General features: G+C 58.4%; 3 protein-coding genes across 12 annotated transcripts; 1 reads left to right on the forward strand and 2 right to left on the reverse strand.

Moving 5' to 3' along the window:
• Positions 1-426: 426 nt before the first annotated feature.
• On the reverse strand, positions 427-4,480 carry TRAF4 (TNF receptor associated factor 4). Its single transcript, XM_015880995.2, has 7 exons — positions 4,282-4,480; positions 2,827-2,878; positions 2,512-2,616; positions 2,259-2,420; positions 1,916-2,077; positions 1,687-1,842; positions 427-1,419 (listed from the first exon to the last, which is right to left on the reverse strand). Exons 1-7 carry the CDS (start codon positions 4,422-4,424, stop codon positions 787-789), a joined length of 1,413 nt encoding a protein of 470 aa, XP_015736481.1. The 5' UTR covers positions 4,425-4,480; the 3' UTR covers positions 427-786.
• A 913-nt stretch (positions 4,481-5,393) lies between these two features.
• NEK8 (NIMA related kinase 8) lies at positions 5,394-19,333 on the reverse strand. 10 transcript variants are annotated; one of them, XR_014936526.1, is made up of 16 exons: positions 19,196-19,333; positions 16,515-16,720; positions 15,332-15,564; positions 14,863-14,994; positions 14,461-14,669; positions 13,985-14,064; positions 13,245-13,426; positions 12,986-13,136; positions 11,864-12,036; positions 10,732-10,849; positions 10,375-10,525; positions 10,012-10,175; positions 9,644-9,802; positions 9,412-9,570; positions 7,901-8,124; positions 5,394-5,531 (listed from the first exon to the last, which is right to left on the reverse strand). XR_014936526.1 is itself a non-coding variant. In XM_085522185.1 (15 exons), the coding sequence occupies exons 1-15, from the start codon at positions 17,318-17,320 to the stop codon at positions 8,096-8,098; spliced, it is 2,193 nt and encodes a 730-aa protein (XP_085378311.1). In that variant the 5' UTR covers positions 17,321-17,753; the 3' UTR covers positions 7,081-8,095. The 10 variants fall into 10 exon arrangements, 3 of the variants coding, with proteins under 3 accessions (XP_085378311.1, XP_015736479.2, XP_085378312.1); XR_014936527.1 differs by lacking the exon at positions 19,196-19,333 and adding an exon at positions 17,274-17,781 and having other exon boundaries at positions 11,960-12,036; positions 12,986-13,170; XR_014936525.1 differs by lacking the exon at positions 19,196-19,333 and adding an exon at positions 17,274-17,753.
• On the forward strand, positions 18,616-20,289 carry TLCD1 (TLC domain containing 1). Its single transcript, XM_015881053.3, has 4 exons — positions 18,616-18,846; positions 19,006-19,088; positions 19,203-19,285; positions 19,574-20,289. Exons 1-4 carry the CDS (start codon positions 18,650-18,652, stop codon positions 19,967-19,969), a joined length of 759 nt encoding a protein of 252 aa, XP_015736539.1. The 5' UTR covers positions 18,616-18,649; the 3' UTR covers positions 19,970-20,289.
• Positions 20,290-21,494: the final 1,205 nt, after the last annotated feature.

Raw genomic sequence — 21,494 nt, forward strand, 5'->3', positions numbered from 1 at the left:
GCTCCGGTACCGGCTGCTGTCAGCCACCGTAAGAGACGATAGAGGCACCAACAGGGGATGACATGGAGCAGCAGGTCGGGATCCCAGCTACCACAATGGGGCAGCACCGAGCACCAGCACGGGCAGGAGTCAATGTGGACCCAATTACAGTTGATGAAGCCAATGTAAGTGCTGCCGCTGGGCTCAGAATGGCACCAGGTTCGTCCCATTGCCAGCACTGCCGTGTCACCAGCACAGCCCCCACCATCACCCCGTGCCCCTCACCTGCTCCCCAATGGCCCCCACCACAACCCCACACCATGAACCATCACTAATTACCCAACGAACCGCCTCCATCCGCACCCAGCTGCTGCGGGGTTGGGGGGCAGAGATTCCCTGCACCCCCCCAGCCCCACTCTGTGTGCAGGGGACACGAAGGAGCTCCTAATAAATACAAGAAGAGTTTATTGAAAAACAAAAAAGTCAAGGAACGGGCATTGGGGTAATAAATAACCAATAGGTGCCGGGGGGGGGGGGGGGGGAAGGGGGGCACCAGCTTATAAAATATGGCTCTGGGCAGCGGGGACCCCCATGTCCCCAAGAAGGCTGGTGGTGGGGAGTGAGGAAATGGGGGGCACAGCCCCCTGTACCCCCCCCCCCCGGGCACCTAAGAAGGGGGCAGAGGGGTCCCAAACCCCCCCAAAGGGACACCACCCACCCCCGGGGTTCAGCACCACGGACAGCACCGCGTTGTGTCCCCCCACCATTATAGGGGAGACCACATCGTGTCCCCCATTATAGGGGGGCTCAGTTGAGGATCTTTTGGGGGATCTCCACCGACGCCCTGATGAAGATGGCGTTGTCCCGCACGTAGTTCCTCTTCTTGATGTCCTCGTGAGAGATGAACTTGGGGTAACCAAAACCCAACGTGCTCTCATCCAAAGAACCCCGCGACGCTCCCGGCTTCTGGAAGTTCTTCCAGTTGGGGTCGGGGTGGAAGGTCTCGGTGATGTGTTGGGGTTTGGAGAGCGACGGGTCGCTCTGATCCAGCAGCGAGAAGGTGACACGGTAGGAGAAAGGCCACTCCAAGAGGTTGTCGTATTCACCCGGCAGCACGCGGATGTACACCGACAGGTGGCTGTTCTCCCCGCTCCCGTTGCCGTTGAGGAACGCAGAGACCTGCAGCTTGTAGCCGTATTTGTGGGTGTAGAAAGGAGGGCTGAAGAACTCGTAGTTGCTGCGGGTTTTGGCCTCCTGCAGCTTGCGGGTGTAGTCGTTGATCTTCCAGATGAGGGTCCCATCGCTGCTCACCGACAGCTCCTCCACGTCGCGTCGCAGCTCCAGGATCTCCTGCCGCTGCCGACTGACCAGCGCACACACCATGCCCAGGTGGGACTTGGTGCTCTCCTCCAGGTGCCGGCCCATGGCCAGCTTGGGGCACTGCGGGGATAATGGGACCGTCAGCATGGGGACACACAGGGATGGTGGGGTGAGACAGAGGCAGAGGGATGCCATAGGGATAAGGGATGGACAGCAGTAGACAGCAAGATGGCAGGGACAGAGGACAGGATGGGGACACCATGTGGCCACAGGGATGGGATGGAGCAGAGCATGGACACCACCAGCAATGGGATGTATATGAGGGATGGGGCATATCAGGACACCAGGATGGTATGGAGACATGAGCACAGGGCTGGGGACACTCACCCTGTGTTTGCAGCCGGCCTCCTTGAAGGGACACAGCAGCATGGCCGTGCTGCAGCTCTCCTTCAGGTGCGTGGGCACATCCTCGCGGGCGATGTTGGGCGTCCCACACTGGTTGGGGCAGGGCACAGGGTAGCGGGGACACTGGTACTGGTGGTTCTGGGGACAGAGGCTGGGTGTTATTGGGGTTGAGAGGTGGCGGGGCACCCCAATCCTTATGGCCCCATCTCACCTGGATGGTGTCGAAGACAAACTCCTTGGAGCAGTAGGTGCAGGGCTGGGTGCGCTTGGGGCACTCGGCCAGGCTGTGCTGGGACAGCAGGCGCCGCATCATTCGTGCCCCACACTTGTTCTCACAGTACACGCTCTCCTGGGGACATGTTCCCTGGTGGCCCTGTGGACAGAGGCACTATCAGTACTGCCAGCTCTATCTGCATCCCCACGGCGCCCTACAGCCCATCCACATCCTCCATGGCCACTTTAACCCCACACTGTGCTACCCACCCCACCGCCCCGCATCCCCACACACACCCCACACCATCCCCATGCTCACACTGTCCCCTAGTGGCTCCCACCTCAAAGGCCTCCCCTGTGAAGTCCCCGGCACAGAACTCGCACTGGACGCGGCGCTTGGGGCAGCCGTGCTGCAGGTGCTGGGGCAGATCGCGACGGCTCAGTTTGGTGCTGCAGCGGTTGGGGCAGGGGATGACGTTGAAGCCGCAGGTGCCCAGGTGGGGCTGGGGGAAAGGGGTGAACAGGGATGGTCAGGGTTGGGGTATGGGGTGATGTGGGGTGATGTGGGGTGATGTGGGGTGCTCCTTTTCCTACCTGCAGGTGCCGGATGAGCCCGGTCCAGCGGCAGCCCTCCTCGCTGTGGATGCAGCGGATGGCCAAGCTCAGCACTTGGGCTTCCAGCTCAGGGTCTGGGTAGATCTGGGGGGGGGTAACAGAAGCCATGGGCACAGTGCCCAGAGCCTGAACCCCCCCCAGCCAGCACAGCAACAAGCGCCCTTTGTCGGGAGCTGGTTTCCGCTTCCCACTGCTCGGCACAAAGGGCTGTTGATCCACGGCAGTGCCCGTGCCAGGCACCAGGGCTGGGCCAGACCCATAGCAGGGACATGGGGCCATCCCCGCTGGGCTCACCTTGGCGTAGTCCAGGGGCAGCTGATCCTCGGGGCACTTGAAGACGCCTTCGCTGCAGGAGGAAGAGAGAAGGGTCGGGCTGAGGGCTGACACATCCACGGAGCCCCCCCGGTGTGTCAAATCCAGCCCTCGGGGAGCCCTAATCCTGGCGGCGGCCGTTCCATCTGTCAGGGCTGGGAAATGCCCCCGCCAGACACCCCCCCCTTGGGAGCGTGGCACCATCTGGAGCCCCTTCACACGGTCCGGGATGGGGCTGCCCCGTGAGCTGGGGGCCGGCAGCTGGACGCCAGATGTGCAGCACGGATGTACGGCCCCATAGGAAACTGCTCACCAGGAAATGGCCCCGAAGAGGTGGGGAGGAGGGGGACGTGTATGGAGCGGGGTCAGCAGCATGATGGGGGTACCCCAATGGGGTGAGAGCTGGAAGTCACTGGGGCACAGTCCCGATGTCAGCGTGACCCACAGAGGGATGGTGTGGGATGGGGGACGGGGATGGAGCTGAATGGGTGACCTGGCACAGCTGGATGGGACCCGCTGTTGTGGCACCTTTGGGTGCTGCCCGTGGGGGTGCACAGCCAGGACCCCAATTCTGGTGGCTGGGCACAGAAAGTAACCACCCCCCCCCCCCCCATATCAGACACTCCATGTGCCCTTGGCACGAGTGGGACCCCCAAGGTGCAGCAGTGACCAACCCCACGGTGCCACCCGGTACAGCACCGGGACAGCCCCCCCCCAACGTGCCCCAAGGGGTCGGACACAGCCCAGCCACGTGCCCTATTGGGGCGGGGGCCACGATCCCAACCGGGCCGGGGGTCTGGGCTCAATCCCCGACGCCGCAGCCCCATCGATCACGCTCCATCGGGCAGGGAATGTGCTGAGGCAGCGCCGGGGGCACCGTCCTTCCCTCTGACCTTCACGTCGAGGCTTCCCCCCCCCAACCCCCAACTCCTCACCCCCCCCCGGCCCCAAACCTTCCCCCAGCCGCCCCGTGGGGGTCTCTCTCTCCGTCCGTCCCCGTTTCCCCACGGCCGCGGGTGGGAGCCCGGCCCGGCTCGTCCTGGCACCGTCCCCGGGAACGCCCGGTTTCGCAGAAACCGCCGTGCCCCCCCCGCCCCTCCCCGTGCAAAGGTCGGCGGTGCGGGGCGAGGCTGAGCCGGGGGCGGCGGAACGCGGGGAAGGGGCCGCCCCACGCGTGGATCCCCCCGATATACAACCACAGGGACCGGGGGGTGCGGGATGGGGGGGCCCCACCGCTTCCTTCCTGCGTGGCCCCGGCAGGAAGGAGCCGGGCTCGGCCTCCTCCTCCTCCTCCTTCAAACCCAAAGGAGGCTGTCACGAGTGGGGGGCACCCACTGCATCCCCAAGTCCCCTCCAGCCCCGCAGCCCGGAGCGTCCCCCGCATCCCATGGGGTAGGGACGGATTCAGAGCTGGGGCTGCGGGGTAGAGGCGCTCACCTGAGGAACTCCTGCAGGCAGGTGTCACAGAAGCGGTGTCCGCACGTGGAGACACGCACCGGTTCCCGCATGGGTTTCCCGCACAGCGGGCACAGCACCCTCCGCCGCGGCCTCTCGAGCAGTTTGTAGTCGTAACCCGGCATCTCGCTCCGCTCCCGGCCCCGAGCCGCGATCCGCTCCGACGGTCGGAACCGACTCCGCCCCGGGGCGGCGACAACCGCAACGAAACCGCCCCGAGTCCCGCACGGCGGGAGGGGAGAGAACGGGGGGTCGGGGGGCACCGCGTGGGGCTGCACTGATGGGGGATATAGGGGATAAGGGGGGGTAAGTGGGATATGGGGGTGGGAGGGTATAGGATGGAGTGGGATGGGATGGGGCAGGAGGAGATGGGGTTGTATAGGATGGACCGGGGTGTGGAGCTGTGTAGGATGGAGTGGGACGGGATGGGGTGAATTGGAATGGGATGGAGCGGGATGGGGTGAGGTGGTGTAGGATAGAGCGGGTGGGATGGGGTCTATAGGTGGGATAAGGATGAGATGAGACACAGCAGCTCCGGCAAAGCAGAATGGGGCGATGTGGGGTGGGATGCAGAATAAAGGCAGCTCCGTCCCAGCCCCCTGCGCGGCCCCTGAGCGCTGAGCAGCATATGGGACCATTCACCCCTTGTCCCCAGGGACGGGCAGCACCAGCTGACGGGCTGTGAACGTGTGTCCGTCCCTCAGCAGCCCCAGCACGGCCACGTTTCCATTCACACGTGGAGGAGGAGGAGGAAGCACAGCGGGGCTGCTGGGGGCGGCTCAGCCTCCCCTTGTCACTCACCGACAGTCAAACAAACCCCCATAGAATCACATCGTGCCCTTTGTCCAGCCCTGAGCCCAAACTCGGAACCACGGCTTTATAAGTTCCATCTCTTTGATGTTTGAATTTATCCCCTTTTTTTTTCCCCCTTAACCTCATTTCACGAGCACCTCATCCTAATTAGCCCGGAGCTGCCAAAACCATCTGAAGGCTCATGGGGTGCCAGCAGGACGGCACCGAGGTGTCAGACCCCTCAAACAAAGACCCCCCTCATTTCCCCCCCTGTCTCTAACGAACCCCCTCCCCTCACTCACCGCCTGGCTCTCACTCCGGTGTCACTCCGCCTGCGGGCAGAGCCGTGTCCTTTGTAGTGACAATATGTTGCTTTATCCCCCTGTGACGGCTCCGTCCCCCAAATCCAGCCGGGTTTTCCAACAGCAGCGTCCGTCCGCCTGGGTTAGTAGGGATGAAAGAGGGTGAGAAAGCAGCGTTTGCAAAGCTGGAAAAGGGAGAGATGGGGGAACCTTGCTCTGTGTTTTGGGGCCTTTGGGCTGCAGGAGAACATCGGGGGGATGGACAGAAAGACCCTTATGTGGAATAGGGCTGGGAAGCCAATGGAAGCAGCTCAGGGAGCAGCAGCACGTTGGGGCTGTTTCCTGCCTCCAGCAGCAGGTCAGCGGGATGTGTCCCCTTATCAGACACGGAACGAGCAGCCCGTGGATCCTGCCCTGCACTTCTGTTACCATCAACCTTTACCTAAAGCAAAACGGGCAGCTCTCCCGGCACGGATAAACCACATCCCTGCTCCATCAGCACCAACAACAAGGGAGGAAGCCCCGATGTGACCAAGAGCTGCAGCAGTAAGGAAACAAAGCAGCAGACGGGAGGAATGCAAGCGGCCTATTTGCAACCGGCCGATTTGCTGGGGCTGCCTGCGGCACACGGACGTGCTTCGGCTTGTGGTTTGCAGGAGCTATTGTTGCTCGGGGGCCGGGGGGGCTCTTTGTTTCCTTTAGCCTTTCTCCAGGCTCGGTCACAGCCCGCTATTAAATTATTCAAATCATTGCACCGGCCTTTGCTGCTTAAGTGAAATCACCCCCCCCCGCCCCCAGAGCTGCAGCAAAGCCCCCAAACCCAGCACAAAGCAAAGGCTTCTCCCCCCCCCCCCCCCCACCTTCCTAAGGGGGTGTTAAAGGTCCCTATAGCTGAGCTGGTGCCACCCTCCAGCCCAAGCAGTGCGGTGTGAAGCCATAAACAAGCCCTTATTGTCAGCACGGTGGTGGGGGCTCGGCCCCTCTTTGGTAGCCCCAGGGCCATGGCACGTTGATGCCACCATTAATAAGGCAGAAGGTGGCAGGGATTTCTGTGCCAGCCACCTGCCAGCACTGGGGAGGCTGTAGTAAGAGCCTGCTGTTATTGGGGTGTATTTGCATGTGGCTTAAGGAGCAACAAGAGGCTGAATGCAGCACAGCCAGGAGGGAGCTGCTGCTGAAGGAGCTGGTGGTGCCCACAGCTCAGCATGGGGAGAAAAGCTGACGGCCCAAAGGGAATCTCACCCAGCCCCGCAGTTATCCTGGTCAGCGTGGAAGCAGGGAATGCTTCCCCCCTCCACCACCATAAGCTGGAGCACAAAGCGAGTTGCCAAAGGACTGGCAGAGCCTTTGAACACACACGTCAGCTTCCTGGGATAGCAGGGTGTAACCACCTGAAAAGGCAGCTCCACCAGAAACAAAAGAGGCAGGGAAAAACCCATTCACCCACCCAGGCAGGAGCCAAGGAGGGAGGCCATGTCTGCGGCCAGGGCTGCACACACCTCTCCCGGCTGGACGGGACCTGCTCTATTCCCAGCCTGGGAGGCAGAAAGAACAGGAGAGCTACTGAAATTCATTACCTTCCACATGACAGAGGGATCAGTCGGCTCCTAACAGAGCCCGGCAAGGTTTTCCCCTCATTGAAGACAGGAAAGGATCACAAAAATAATTAGAGAGATTCCATCTCAGCCCGCTTATGAAAGCACTGACTTTATACACAACGGATTGGCAACGGCACAAAGATGGATGTGAAAGGCAATGTCAGATCAGAGACTGAAACTCATCAGAAAATGGCCCAGGGCAGATGTAAGTTAAAAAAGGGAGGGGGGGGGGGGGGAAAATAAAAGCAAGGAAGGAAACGACCCTTCTGGAGATGAAAAAAGGTAACTCCTGTCTGTGGCACAGTGATACGCCCCCTCCTGCCTATAGAAAGGATCCCTGGTGGAAACTCATCATCTCCCTGTAGAGATCTGGGTTCAAAAACTTCAATTAGAGACAATCGCTCGCTGTGTTTTGCTGCCTGCCTTGCAATGCTCGGCCCGGAGCCAGGCAGCAGCAGGATTTAGGGGCCTGAGGACAAACATCAGCTGGAAGATGCTCAGCTGGGCTCCTGGGGCTGTGGGAGGCTGTAATTGCTGAGCTCCAGGCGGCACTTGGGGAGCAGCCGTGTTGCACGAGTGAGATACTGCTCGCCTTGTGTTAGGCCAGGACCCTCGGAAGGGTGATGAACAGCTCAACAAATGGGCAAAAGGCTTGAAGGGGGGGATGGGAAAGGACGGGCTTGTCTAATTAGAAAAGAGGTTTGCACTTAGTCACCCAGCGCAGCGCCTGGGGCTGTAACTCCAGACACTGCTGTGCAAAGGCTGACAGCTCTCTCAGACACTGAGCTGTCAAGCCTGGGCTTTGTAACCAGAGAGCTTCCATGGGGAAGAAAACAACCTCTGTGCTCATCACCAGCGGCAGAGGAGAGCCCTTCTACACCCAAACACACTGCCAACAACGAGACCCACCAAACACAGCACGGCAGGCCTCAGGCACTTCAGGGCCACAGCGAACCTCCCTGACCCACAAGAGCAGCTCTGGTTCTGGAGAACCATCGTTAAAGCTCCCTGTTGTGCAGCAGAATGTGGGGAGTAGGTCCAGCAAGAGGACAGGCATGGCAGGAGGAGCCTGCAGCTGCATGGCGAGGCTGGATGCTGTCCCTCTCACTGGGGTGGTGACTCTTCCACGGCAGCTGAAACACAAAAGGCAAGAACAGATGAGCAAATGTTGCCCCTGTGGTGGCATAAAAAACACAGAGCACAAGCAGGAGGAAATAAAATATCTTGGGGTTTGCACCATCCTTCTCCTCTCCAGCTTCTCCCAGCTGTTCTGGGCCTGTGTTTGCAGTGGGGTTGAGCAAAAGGTGCAGTGTTGGCCTCACGATAAAGTGGGCAGCAGTCCAAGGCGGTCACAAACAGTGCTGGCTGCATGGGAGGAAAGCGTTCTGCAGCCCCAAAGGTGGAGTGCAGCTCCCAGTGCCAGCACTCACTCCCAGCTCCTGATCTGTCCTAAAAGCAGCAGTAATACCAAACAAGTCACCAGCTCGTTGCTCTCAATCCTGAGAGGTTTCCAAGGCAGACTGAGCTGCGTGGAAACCCAAAGTGAGAACTTGGAGCCTTGCTCCTGCAGGGCTGTGGGTGGGAGCCCACAGCCCAGCTGTAGAGCAACTCCTGCAGCAGAAGGGGACTGCAGCTTGCAGCCTTCCTGCAGAAACAAAACACTTTTGCTCCCACAACAAACACCCTGCCCTAAGACTCAGCCTTTCCCTGTCCCCTCCATGGCAGCTCACATCACGTGAGAGCTCAGCAGGGCCCATTTCACTCTGCTGGGGCAGTCAGCTGGGCCTCCTCCCCTGCAGGGCGTAATTAACCTCCTTGAAGTGGGCTGGGACTGGAATCCCTCAGCCCAGTGCACAGGCCATAATCAGACCAACAGAGGAAGAAAGGCCCCTCCAGCAGTCTGGGCCAGACTCCCATCTTACGCCCAGGCAACGGAAGGGCAGGTCACGCCATGGGCACGTTTTAACCGTGCAAGGATGCTACTTTTGGCCCGAGCAGAGAGGAACCACAAAACCATGGCTATCTTTTCCAAACCACAATGGAGAGCCAGCAGCCAAAACGACGCCTCAAATCTCAGCTTCTATTTCAACAGCAGCAATTAGAGAGCTGCTCTTTTTGGCTTCTCACTGGACCGCCAGCATCTCAGCTCCCCACCCGCTGCAGCCTGGCCAGCCCCCCTTTCTGGGGGTGTCAGAGTCTGCCTGTCTGCTCCCCCAGTGCAGTGGATCACAGCCCTGTATAGCAGAAGGGGAATGTTTGTGTGGTTCAAGTTATTTCTGCTCATCTACAGCTCTAGATGGACTAGAATAACACATAGTTTATGTGCCAGGGTTACTCGGTGCAGCATCACAAGGCATTGTGTCTGGCTGGAATCTCACAGCCAGACACCTCACTTGCTCAGTAGCAAAGCCCCTACTCACGTTTTACAGCCAGCAGTGTGTTCCCATGGCAGCAGGCTACAGAGGTCACCACGTATGGATGCGTCTCCTCCAGCTGTACAGGCCTTGGCGTTCCTGTTTCCTCATCCTTCCTGCCCAAGCGTCCCCTGGCTCCTTTCCCCCAGGTACACACCTCACCATCTGCAGAGGGACAGAGCTTGTTGCACACAAAGCTCCTGCTGTCCTCACCAGGACATGCAAGCTTCAGCCTCACCTGCTCCAATAGCTACAGTGAAGGCATCCCCACAAGCCACCACAGTGACCTTCATGGCCCTGAGCCCCACAACCAGGTGGGGCACACGACTGTTGCGGCAGGAGTTGGTGCCCAGCTGTCCGTGTTGGTTGCTCCCAAAGGTGTAACACTGGCCAGAAGCTGATGAGAGATGAGAGAAAACAACTGTATGTCACCTAAGGATGCACAGAAACCACTTTGCTCTCTATCATGCTGAGCATCCTGCTCCACAGAGCTCCAAGACTGGGAGCAGGGCGCACCGAGACCCTCTTAGGCCTCTACGTAAGGGAAAGGGAAGCAGGAGGAGGATGGAGAAAATGCAATCCCCTCTCAGGGATCTGGACACGCACCTGTGACTGCGGCTGAGTGTGCTGTACCGATGTCAGCACACACAACTGGCTCTTGGTTCAAGGGGGCTGACTGGACACATGTGAACACAGCAGCTTCTTCTACCTGGTCCTCTGGGGAAGGTTCCTCTGCTGAGCTGATCCGATCTAGGCCCAGCTTGTTGCACCTGCAAAGAAAAAAAGCATGGCTCGGAGCTGGTTGAATCCAGCATCAAATCCTGCCCTAGCTTAACTACATCCCCAGCTATGAGCAGGATCTCACGGAGATGTCAACTAGAGACTCTTCTACTTCAGCGACAGACACAGGAGGGGCATGGAGAAGATACAGGCAGGCTCTGAGCTCTCACAGACCCTTATTTCCTCTACCTGTTACTCCCACAAGCAAGAATCTGGTTCTTCACTGTGAGGACCATGGAGGAATCGATGCCGCAGATGACCCTCTGAGCCTCGTGCTCTGGTGGGACTGCTACCTGCTGGGGGGAGTTATGGCACTCCAGGGTCCCCAGTCCAAGCCGACCTGGCAGGAGAAACACAAAGCTGTCTCCAAGAACTCATTCTGGGACCTGCCACCATGAAAGGCAGCAAAACCCAAAGTGCAGGGGCCCACACCCACTGAGCCTGGCATAACTGGAGCAGACTGCAGGCAAGCTGGGCCAGTGAGGGGCATGGAAACAGACAACGGAAAGCATGTTAGCCTTGTTCTGCTAAGCAAACATATCTTACCATTATCCCCCCTGCCCCAGGCAAACACCTCCCGTTCATTGGAAACTGCCAGGACGTGAGACGCACCACAGGCCACCTGCACCATCTCATAGCCCAGCAGGGCCTCCACGATCTTGGGCTGGCAGGGGAAGAGCAGCAGCCGTTAGCCGAGACCTCCCAGCCAGCCCGGCTGCTCCCATCCCTCCCACTCTACCCCCCCAGCACAGCACAGCATTGGCAGCATCCCAGTTTTCATCCAACACAAACAGCAGAGAATTTTTTGTTCTGAACAGCCTTCAAAGGGTTTTTTTCTTTTAAAGAGTCTACGTGCACGCAGCACAAAAGATAATGCAAACATCTCTGGGGTGGGAGAAAGCAGCCAGCATGTTGGTTTAGAGAGCCCAAGGGTTGGGATTTGCCCCCCTGCCCATGTGGGGAGTGCCAGGGGCGGTTAACGCACGCTCTGAGCAGGCAGGGGCTTGGTGCAGGATGCATTTGGCTCCTCTCATGCAGAGCCACCAGCTACATATTTGTTAGGGTGTGGAGAGACCAGCCCCTGCTGTGACCTGCTGTTAAATCTGACACCTCGCCACATCGAGCCTCAATCTCATTATCTTCTTCAAGTGAAAAAAAAGCACCGTTTGCTGGGATTTGCTCCCAGTTGGTGTCCCCCAGCAATAAACACCGAGCTGCTCTGCACAGAGCAGCCACAAACAAGCCACCTGACCATAGAAACAAATGGCACCAATCCCCAGGCTCGGCTGGCGGCCATTGGCTGCTGCCACATCCGAGGGCAGGAGAGGGAAGAAGCTGGAAAGGAGCGATGTGCTCTCAGCCCCGCTGCTCCGAGCCAATCGGAAGCACACAGCTCTTCTTTAAATACTGGCTCTTTTGAAAAATAACTTTTCTCAGTGAACCCCGGCAGCTGCAGGCCAAGAGTGAAGCAGGCAGGTGTGTGATTGGAGGCAGGCTCCAAGCTGGGAGCCTGCCAACAGCAACCACAAGGCAGCTCTTGACTTCCCCCACACTCAAAGGGATCATTGTGTAGGGGGGGAGAGAGAAACAGAGAGGCAGGTTGGGCCTTTTAAAACCCGCAGTGATAGGGAAAGGAGGGGGAGGGGGTCAGATGCCAGAGCACGCTTGGGATGCACACCCCTGGAGCTGGGATGAGCTGCCTCACGTGGCAGATAAAGCACGATCCATCCTCTGACCCTGGGGGAGCAGCATGTCCAGTGCCCTCACAACAAACCTGGCTCACATCCGTGAAGTTCCCGTGCCCTAAACAGCCGTTACTGCCGCTGCCGAAAGTCATGATGATCCCCCTGTCTGCAAAGGAAGAAAGAAATTGTGTTACTGCCACACGTGACACCCTGCGAGGCACATACAGCCCACAGGGCTGGCCATGGGTTGCAGGACAGGCTCTGCCTGGACACACTGTGACTCAGAACTTGCTGGGGGGCCCCCCCAAGGCCTTCAGCAAACTTCAGAGACCAGCAGCCTCGATGCACCACAAAACAAACATCAGATGATAATAGGAAAGTGCTGTGATAACATTATGGCAGCTGTGTACGCAGGAGCTGTTAACTCCACAGTCTGTCAAGGTGCTGAATACACAGGGTGCACACCCAGCAGGGCAGTGGCAGGAAACACCATGCAGAGGAAGGACAAACACACACCTCTGAAATTTGCTATCTGCATATCTGTCATTTACTGCCCTGACCTCCAGCAGAAGGGCAAACAGGGCTCCCAGTGCACCACTGGAAGGACTTTGCTCCCCACACACAGCCCTGGGGTGCTGTATGTGCCTTCTGGCCCACACTCCAAGGGCTTCAGACCCTGCCTGCCTGCAGCACGGGACAACCAGCCCTGCAGGAGCTCATAGGTGCCCATTCATGCTGCCTTCTCGCTGCAGTGCCAGTCGCCATTAATCACTGCTAGTGTCACACTGACACAGTATGTGACAGAGAAAGGCTGAGCCTCCCAAGCATTCCTTGCACTGCAGGCTCCACTGTGCAAGCCAGTTCTGGCTTCAAGTGACACCACTGCTAGCAGGACAAGAAACAGAAGGTGCCTGTTGTCTTCCCCACACCAGACTGACCTTTGTGACCCAGCTGACCAGCACGGCATCATGCCTTCAGGCCACAGAGGTCTTCACTTCATCCCAGCCCAGCGCATCTCCTGGGTTCCTCTCTGAGCAGATATCCCAGGCTGTCACACTGTATTTGCAAACCACTTCCACAGCTTCTCCAGGTGAAAGCCCAAGGCAGCAGCTCACCTGTGAGGCAGGCAGTGAAGAGATCCCCACAGGACACGTGTTTGATGGTCACACCAGACTGGCCCTCCAGAAAGCGGGACACAAACTGAGGCTGCAGCTGCTCGGTGGCTCCTGGCAGAGAAGGGCCCCCTGCAGTGCCTATGGGGGGAGCCTGGAGGAGAGAAACAGCACCAACTCCTGTGCCTCTGTGCAGCAAGGGCTGTGTATGAGAACCAAGATAAACCCCACAGCTGCCTGTCCCACGTTCCCCATTACTCACCTCCCACATGATGAGCCGCCCTGACTTGGTGACCCCGGCCTTCTGTGTCCTTCCAGCAGACACCTGCACCACTTCTGTGTTCAGCATGGGCAGGCGGTGAGGGGTGGTGATCCCACTGCCCCACGTGTAGATGGACGACAGGGGAGGAGGGATGCCTGTCCTGGCTGAGCCACCTCGAACACCTGTGGGTCAAACAGAAATCAGAGTGGATTCCTGACTTTCCTCCCATAGAAAGATAAAGCCACCAGCCAGCTGGGTGCCAGCACAGCTGCCGGGCTGCCAGCAGGGCCAGGCCAGCTCAGAGCATCAGTCCAAGGCTGGCACGGGGCTGCTGGGGAGCTCACTGCCAGGGCTGAGGAAACACATGGGAACAGCTCCTTGCATTTTATCCCAGAACTGAGGGGAGCAGCAGTACAACAGCTCTAGCTAATTGTTAACCAGTGCCAGCTGCACTGCCCTGCACAGAGATGTTCCCCCTTTCGCACCCCCCTTAACTGGTTCCCAGCCTTTACAGTAGAAACTGCAGAAACTTGATTCAAAGGGTCAAAACCTCAAAGAGACAGCTGGAAAGAAAGACTGCTGCTTGGTCCCCAGATCTGAGGTCCCTGTGGGTTCCTCCAGTGCTCACAGAAGGTAATATTTCTCAGCTTCTCTCCAAATGCCTCTCTGACTCCCTGACACCCAAAGGAGAGGGTCCTTCTGAATGGGAGCTGTGTTGAAGGCCCTGTGCCAGCACTCACCCCTGGGCCTGGCACTGCTCACTCGTCCCCCCGTCCGGCTGTGTGTCACTGTCTGCACCGGAGCCAAGGGCTTTTCAGGCCTGCCAAATTAAAATCCAGACCTTACAGTCAGCTCAGCCCAGAGGTCCTGCAGAGTTCTGTATCATGGAACCAGGCAAAGCTACAGCATAAGCCACAGCTGACTTAGTTCATAGAACTGCCTTTGGCAGGTGTTTTAAACCACCTGAGAAAGGGAAGTTGGTGTCAGTTTTCTTCCCCATGAGCTCACAACTCTTCATTTGCAGTTACTGCTGCCCACACCTGCTGCAGCCACAAGCCACAAGGCCAGGCTTGGCTTGCAGCAGCTGCACATTTGGTAACGCAGCACGGGGTCAATACTCTCTTTGGAGTTTATAACATAGACAGTGAGCTGGTCTGACGTGTTGTGAGCTGTGGCAGTTCCTCCCAAGGGAGACAAGTGTGGCAGTATTACTTGCCTTCTCATTTTAACACTTCCTACATCAGTGTAGAGGTTCAGAAGGGGGCGAATGCAGATGGACTGGGCCATAATCTCATTCAGCTGAGGCCGCTTGGAAGGATCCAGGTTCAGCATGCTAAGGATGAGCTGGCGCAGGTCAGGGCTGTATCTATCTGATATTGGGGCAAATGTACCACTCATGATCTTCAATACTAAGGCAGGCAGATTCTGAACAGAAAACAAAAGAGAGATATACGGTAGCTGGGAAATCAGAAACAAGGCCAATGAGCAAGATGTATTCAGCACTGCCCTCTGTCTTCACACCTTCAGGCTCAGAGAGAAGAGTGATGCAAATATGTATTTTCTCCTCTGAAAGAGACCGTGGTTCTCTGCACTACATATAAACTCTGTCTTGTCTTACCGCAGCTTCAAAAGCCCTCTTGAGGCTGGTAAGTTCATAGAGCACACAGCCCAAAGCCCAGATATCACTCTTCTGGTTGTAAGGCTTCCCTTCACAGAGCTCTGGGGAGATGTAGCATGGAGTTCCCACAACCTAGATGAGATAGATAAATGCAAAATGAAGCCATGAAAGGTAAGAAGGGGAAAAGAGAAAGGCTCATTTTACAGCCCAGAGCACTACCAACCAAAGCTTAGAGGAGCTGCATGTTTGTTTGGCTGACAGTCTCAGTGTAAACCATGAGGATCTGCCTTTCTGGAGGCTTCAGGAACAAAGCAGCACCGTGTTACACAGATGTAGCCTACTGTGAGTGTGCCACCTCCAACCTTGCTGCCCTCAGCAGCTTTCCAGAGACTCTCACAGAGCCAAGACCAGTGTTTCCAGCCTGCTGCCATGGCAGTAAGTAGCTCCCCTGCAAAGCTGGGCCACCCACCGTGTAGGCTTTACTTTTGCTGCTCAAGATTTTGGAAATGCCAAAGTCTCCAATCTTGACAATCATACGATGTTTGTCCAAGAGGATGTTCTGAGTCTTCAGGTCACGGTGCAGGATCTGCTTGGTATGTACGTGGTGAAGAGCCAGGAGGATCTGCACGAAGAAGTGTAGGATGGTGTCCTCATCCAACAAGGAGTTACAGCGTTTATGAATAAACTCCGCCAGCGTGCCCCCTGCAAAGAACAACAAAGGGATATCAGCAAGGGTGGCTGCACAGGGCAGCACAATCTCAGCCTAAAAATCAAGGGATTTAGATGCAGCACCTTAACAAGCCAAGAGCGTGTCATGGTGGGACACAGAGCAGGTCCTCCAGTGCTCCTGGGACTGTGCAGAGAACAATGGCAGCACAGTTGGTGGGATGAAGACACAGTGAGAGAGAAGTCGCTGCTGACATATTGTCAAAGGCAGCAGGAAAAAGGAACACTAAAATTACAGCTCCTGGAGCCCTGTCAGGACACAAAGGTTGATGGCAGAACAAGATAAGCCTGTTCTGCAGAAGAGAATTCTTGCAGTCCAAGTGGCCACGTGGCAATGAGAGGCCCCTGTCAAGAAGGGTAGGTCTAGATGCAGGTCTACTGTGAAACTTTTAACAAACCCTCATGCAAATGTTGAGTTAATCTTAAACTCCATAGCAAACCTCATCAGAAATCGCACCTTCCCACGCATGGCTGTGGGACAGCGTGGCCAAGAGCTGACAAACAAGTGAAACCTAAACCAAGGGTGGATGGTAGCAGGTGTGTCAGAAATCTGCTCATTTCTGTTAGGAACAGGCACAAGGCATAAAACTACAGAATGGCTGAGACTGGTGGGGCTCCTTGGAGATCATCAGGTTCATCCTCCTGCTCAAGCAGGGCCACCTAGAAACAACTGTCTTTGAGTATCTCCATGGAAAGAGACTCCATTATCTCTCTGGTTTACCTGTGCCAATGCTCGGCCACTTGGTTCATGACCAACTTGATGCCCACAAAAAGAATATAATGGCCATGTCTTCTCAAGAAAGCCTTATTTTGAATCTCTGAGGACACAGAGCACGACATGAAGCTACAGCAGCCTGATGAATGCCTGGCATCGGCTGAACCTGCTGAGGAACCACTGCCAGGCATGAGGGGTGCACGGTGCCCACCTGGAGCGTACTCCATGGCGATCATAAGAGCCTTGTCCTCCAGGAAATTCTCGTAGTACTCGATGACGTTGGGGTGGCTGAGCAGCTTGAGGACCTGGCACTCGTTCTGCGCCGCCAGCCGCTCGTCTTTGCTCATCTGCTCCACGGGGATCTGCTTCAGGATCACCAGCTTCTGGTCGGCCTTGCGCAGACACAGGTGAACGATGCTGTAGGGGACAAGGCCTCAGTGAGGAGGGACAAGGCCTCAATGGGGGGGGACAAGGCCTCAGTGGGGAGGGACAGGGCATCAATGGGGAAGGACAAGGCCTCAATGGGGAAAGACAAGGCCTCAATGGGGAAGGACAAGGACTCAGTGTGGGGGGACAAGGCCTCAATGGGGGGGGACAAGGCCTCAATGGGGGGGACAAGGCCTCAGTGGGGGGGGACAAGGCCTCAGTGGGGAAGGACAAGGCCTCAATGGGGAGGGACAAGGCCTCAGTGGGGAGGGACAGGGCATCAATGGGGAAGGACAAGGCCTCAATGGGGAAGGACAAGGCCTCAATGGGGGGGGACAAGGCCTCAATGGGGGGGGACAAGGCCTCAATGGGGGGGGACAAGGCCTCAGTGGGGGGGGACAAGGCCTCAGTGGGGGGGGACAAGGCCTCAGTGGGGAGGGACGGGGCCTGGCCCCCACCCCAGCTCAGGCCCGGCGCTGCCCCCCCCGCCCCCAACCCCCCCCACACAGTAACAAGGCCCGTTGCTCTGTGGGGCCGCCCTCACCCGAAGGCCCCTCTCCCCACAACCCGGATCCGCTCGTATTTCTCCATCGCTCCCCCAACTAGGCCCAGGTTCCTCCCGTCACCATGGAGACACTTCCGGGTTTCTCTACGGCGGCCGCAAGTGGACAAAACACCTCATCCCGCGTTCGCCTCAATGTTCTGTTGTGCCTGCGGGGGCTGCGACCCCCACCTCAAAGGCGAGGGGGGTTAATCTGTAACCAATAGCCCCACAGCGAATACAGCGAGGGAGCGACGCCCACAACCAGCCCGGAGCTGGGAGCTTTGGCTGTGTGCAGCAGCCAGGCCCAACCCACGGCTCCGCTCCCAGCTTCTCCCCACATTCCTGGGATGACTGGGGACAATGGGAGGCGGGTGCTGCCCTGGGGGGGCTTCCCCGAGGCCGAGACCCCGAGCGGGGTCAGCCGTGAACGGGAGGGGTTGGGCGGAGCGATGTCAGCTCCGGACCCGCAGCATAACGCGGCCGGGCAGCCACGAGTGGGGCGGGTATAGGGCACAGCATGGGGACGGCACTGCCATAAAGCGGGCCGTGATATGGGGCCGTGCTGCCACCTAGTGACACCGAGCTGTGACGGGGGGGGCACAGAGCTCGGGACACGAGCAGAGCCCAGTGCAGCTGCACGTTGCACGACTGCAGGCGGCAGCACGGTGTGTGTGTGCAATGCTCAGTGTGCAATCACAGAATGATCACACAATGAGCCGGGTTGGAAGGGACCTCAAGGATCATGTAGTTCCAACCCCCTGCCTGGCAGGGCCACCAAACATACACCTTTACTAGATCAGGTTGCCCATGGCCCCGTCCAACCTGGCCTTGAACACCTCCAAGGACGGGGCATCCACAACCTCCCTGTGCAGCCTGTTCCAGGGCCTCACCACTCTCCTAGTGAAGAACTTCCCCCTGACATCCAACCTAAATCTTCCCTCTTTTAACTTAAAACCATTTCCCCGTGTCCTGCTATTGTCAGCCCTTTCCAAGAGTTTACTCCCCTCCTGGTTATAGGTTCCCTTCAGGTATTGAAAGGCTGCAATGAGGTCACCCCGCAACCTTCTCTTCTCCAGGCTGAACAAACCCAACTCCCTCAGCCTGTCCTTATAGTGGAGGTGCTCCAGCCCCTGATCATCTTCCTGTCCCTCCTCCGGACCCTCCCCACAATCTCCATGTCTGTTTTGTACTGAGGGCTCCACACCTGGACACACCTGTGTGCCACCCCCCCCCTCCACTCACACACCCGCACTGCGCACGCGCGGATCAACCGGTGGGCGTGGCTTAATATGAGACCACGCCTATTTTCTCGTAGCCCCGCCCCCCTTTGGCCCCGCCCCCTCCCGCATCCCGCGCCGTGCCCGGAGCTGGTTGCGATGGGCCCGGGCTGGCGGGCGCCGTCGGCCGCGCTGGTCGGTGGCAGCGTGGCGCTGTTCGGGGCGCTCCGGAGGGCGGCCCTGGTGCTGCCCAGACCCGCTGCCGTCAGGAACCGGCCCGGCCGGGTTTGGCGTTGGTTGAACCTCCTGGTTTCGTTCGCACATTCCGTGCTCGCGGGGCTCTGGGCCCTATTCAGGTACCGGGGGGTCTATAGGGGTGATGCTGTTGGGGCCGTTCGCAGCTCTCACACCACGGGGGGGCTGAACATCGCCCGCTTCCCCCCCTGTGTGCACCATTGGGGTCTATTAGGGCCGTACCCCCTGCAGCCCTAATAACCCCATTTAACCCCCCACAGCCTTTGGCAATCCCCGGAGCTGCTCTCTGACATCCAGGACGGGTACAGCGTCTCAGGGCACCTGCTGGTCTGCTTCTCTTCAGGTGAGTCTGTGACGCCTCTGTCCCTCCACCACCCCCTAAGCACTGCTCTCATTGCAGGCACCCCGAGTCTCTTCTTCTCCCCCTTCTCACCCCCTCTCTATTCTTACCTCACAGGTTACTTCATCCACGACAGCCTGGACATCATCTTCAACCAACAGTCCCGCTCGTCCTGGGAATACCTGGTGCACCACGCCATGGTGAGTGAGGCTGCAAGGCAAAGTGACGCTGCCCTGCGGGGAGGTGACATGGCACCTTAGGGCTCAGCCGGCTGGGAGCCCTGCCCGAGCCTCACCCTGCCTGCAGGTGGGTTGTGCAGGCAGCAAACAGCAGCAGGACGGCTGCCAGAGCATGGAGACGGCCAGGCTGTAAGGGCAGAGCTTCCAGCACCCTCAGTTGTGGGGGAAGCAGCTTGTGGGGTTGGGTTGGGTGCTCTAAGGGTCTCATAGGGAGGGCTGTGCACCTCATTGTGCCCCCCATCCCCACAGGCCATCTCTGCCTTCGTCTCACTCATCATCACGGGCCGCTTCCTGGTGGCGGCGATGCTTCTGCTGCTGGTGGAGGTGAGCAACATCTTCCTCACCGCCCGCATGCTACTGAAGATGAGCAACGTGCCTTCCCCGGCGCTCTACGAGGCCAACAAGTACATCAACCTGGTGATGTATTTCGCCTTCCGCCTGGCGCCCCAGGCCTACCTCACCTGGTACTTCGTGCGCTACGTGGAGGTGCAGGGCCAGGGTGCCTTCCTGATGGCCAACCTCCTGCTGCTGGACGCCATGATCCTCATGTACTTCTCCCGCCTCCTGCGCTCTGATTTCTTCCCCTCCCTGCGTAAAGGAGCCGTAGGGAGAGATGTGGACGGCGAGAAGTTCCTCATTGACTGAGTGAGCCGTGCGTGCGCTGGGGACCGGGGGGGGGGGGCTCTCCGTTCCTGCTCTATGTGCCTTAGGGCTCGCTCCTTGGCTGCGGGCTCTGCATTCACCTGCTCTGCTGCCTATAAGCTCTACCCTGCTGGAACCAGCCCGACGGCCTCGGCGAGCCGTGGGGATGCCACCAAAGCTGGGGGCACAGTTGACAAGAGGAGCAGCCCAAGCCGGCTTCTGTGCCAGCACGGCCAGGGGTGCCTGTGAGGGAAGGGCTGAGCCTCACCCGTGGTGGTGTTGGGTGTTCTGTGCATTAAATGGGTCTGGTTACTGCTGCTGCAGCACGCCTCGGCTGGCTCTTCTGTGGGGCAGAGGGGGGGAGGGTGATGAGGTGGGAGCATGGGAAAGGACCTGCCCCCGCTCCCTGCACAGGGTGCGGTTCTGCAGCTCACTTGGGTTTAGGGAGCCCCCAGGGATGCTCGGTCCTAGCGCTGCACTCAGTCTCCCACAGACAGATCCCTGTGTTCATTTATTTTTCCAGAGATCCCTCAGTGTTTGACATCCCTCAGCCCTGGGGCTGTGCAAGGAGCAAGGTGAGGGGACGTGGGGCAGTGAGGAGGGCAGCAGGAATGTTGTGAGCCCAAGTCCCCACCAACCTGCCTGTCTCGGGGCTGGCGGCACAGAGCCTGGCTGGGCTGCATGACTCACTCAGCAGCCACGTGAAGTGGAGCTGGCATGGGAAGGCCGTGTGAGGCCACAGCTCTTCCTGGAAGATTGCTGCACACTCAGTCCCCCCGGGGTTGCCATCACCAGCACCGTGCAGCTCCAACCCCCTATAAGCACATCAGACTGACTGCAGTGGCAGCAGCCCCTCTGTAGGCAGGGGGTGCAGCTCTCTAGGGCAGCAGGCCCAGCCGGTCCTGTGGAGCACCAGTGTGTGTTAGGAAGGCAAATCCTGCTGATGTGACAGCTCTAGGATCACTCTTCGGATCACCCTGCACTGCTATAAGCAGCAGGGCTTAGAGGGACTCCCACCCAACCCCTGCTCCAGGGCAGGATCAGTGCTTACCCACACCATCCCCAGCTCACATGGACATGGAGCTGCACAACAAGAGGAAGCAGGGAAGACACCCCACCTCCAGATGGCTGGGAAAGCCCCACAGTGCCAGGTACCCCCAGGGGCACTGATTCTATAGCTGGCACAGGGTGCTGTGTGCCAGGAGCAGCCAGAGGGGAGATACGACGTGTGAGATCACGCGTGGGCTGGGAATCTGCTCACGTTTCAAACCAACTTCACCCCCTCCTCTCTCAGTGCTGGAGCAGACGCTGAGCTGCAGGGCTTCCTCCTGCCCCAGCAGGTCCCAGTCTTACCACTACAACATCCCAACCACTCCACCTCCTCTTCCGATCTGCAGCTGAAGCACCAACTTAATCTGCGAACACCCTGCACGGTTAATTCCCACTGTTAACCCTCCTGATGGCTCTTCCCCTTGTCTCTTCTTCCAGCACAGGGATCAGGCCACGCTCACACCACTCCACATCAGCG

This window comes from Coturnix japonica, chromosome 22, assembly GCF_054131305.1.
Source record: "Coturnix japonica strain WE chromosome 22, WE-NBRP24, whole genome shotgun sequence".
Taxonomy (NCBI): domain Eukaryota; kingdom Metazoa; phylum Chordata; class Aves; order Galliformes; family Phasianidae; genus Coturnix; species Coturnix japonica.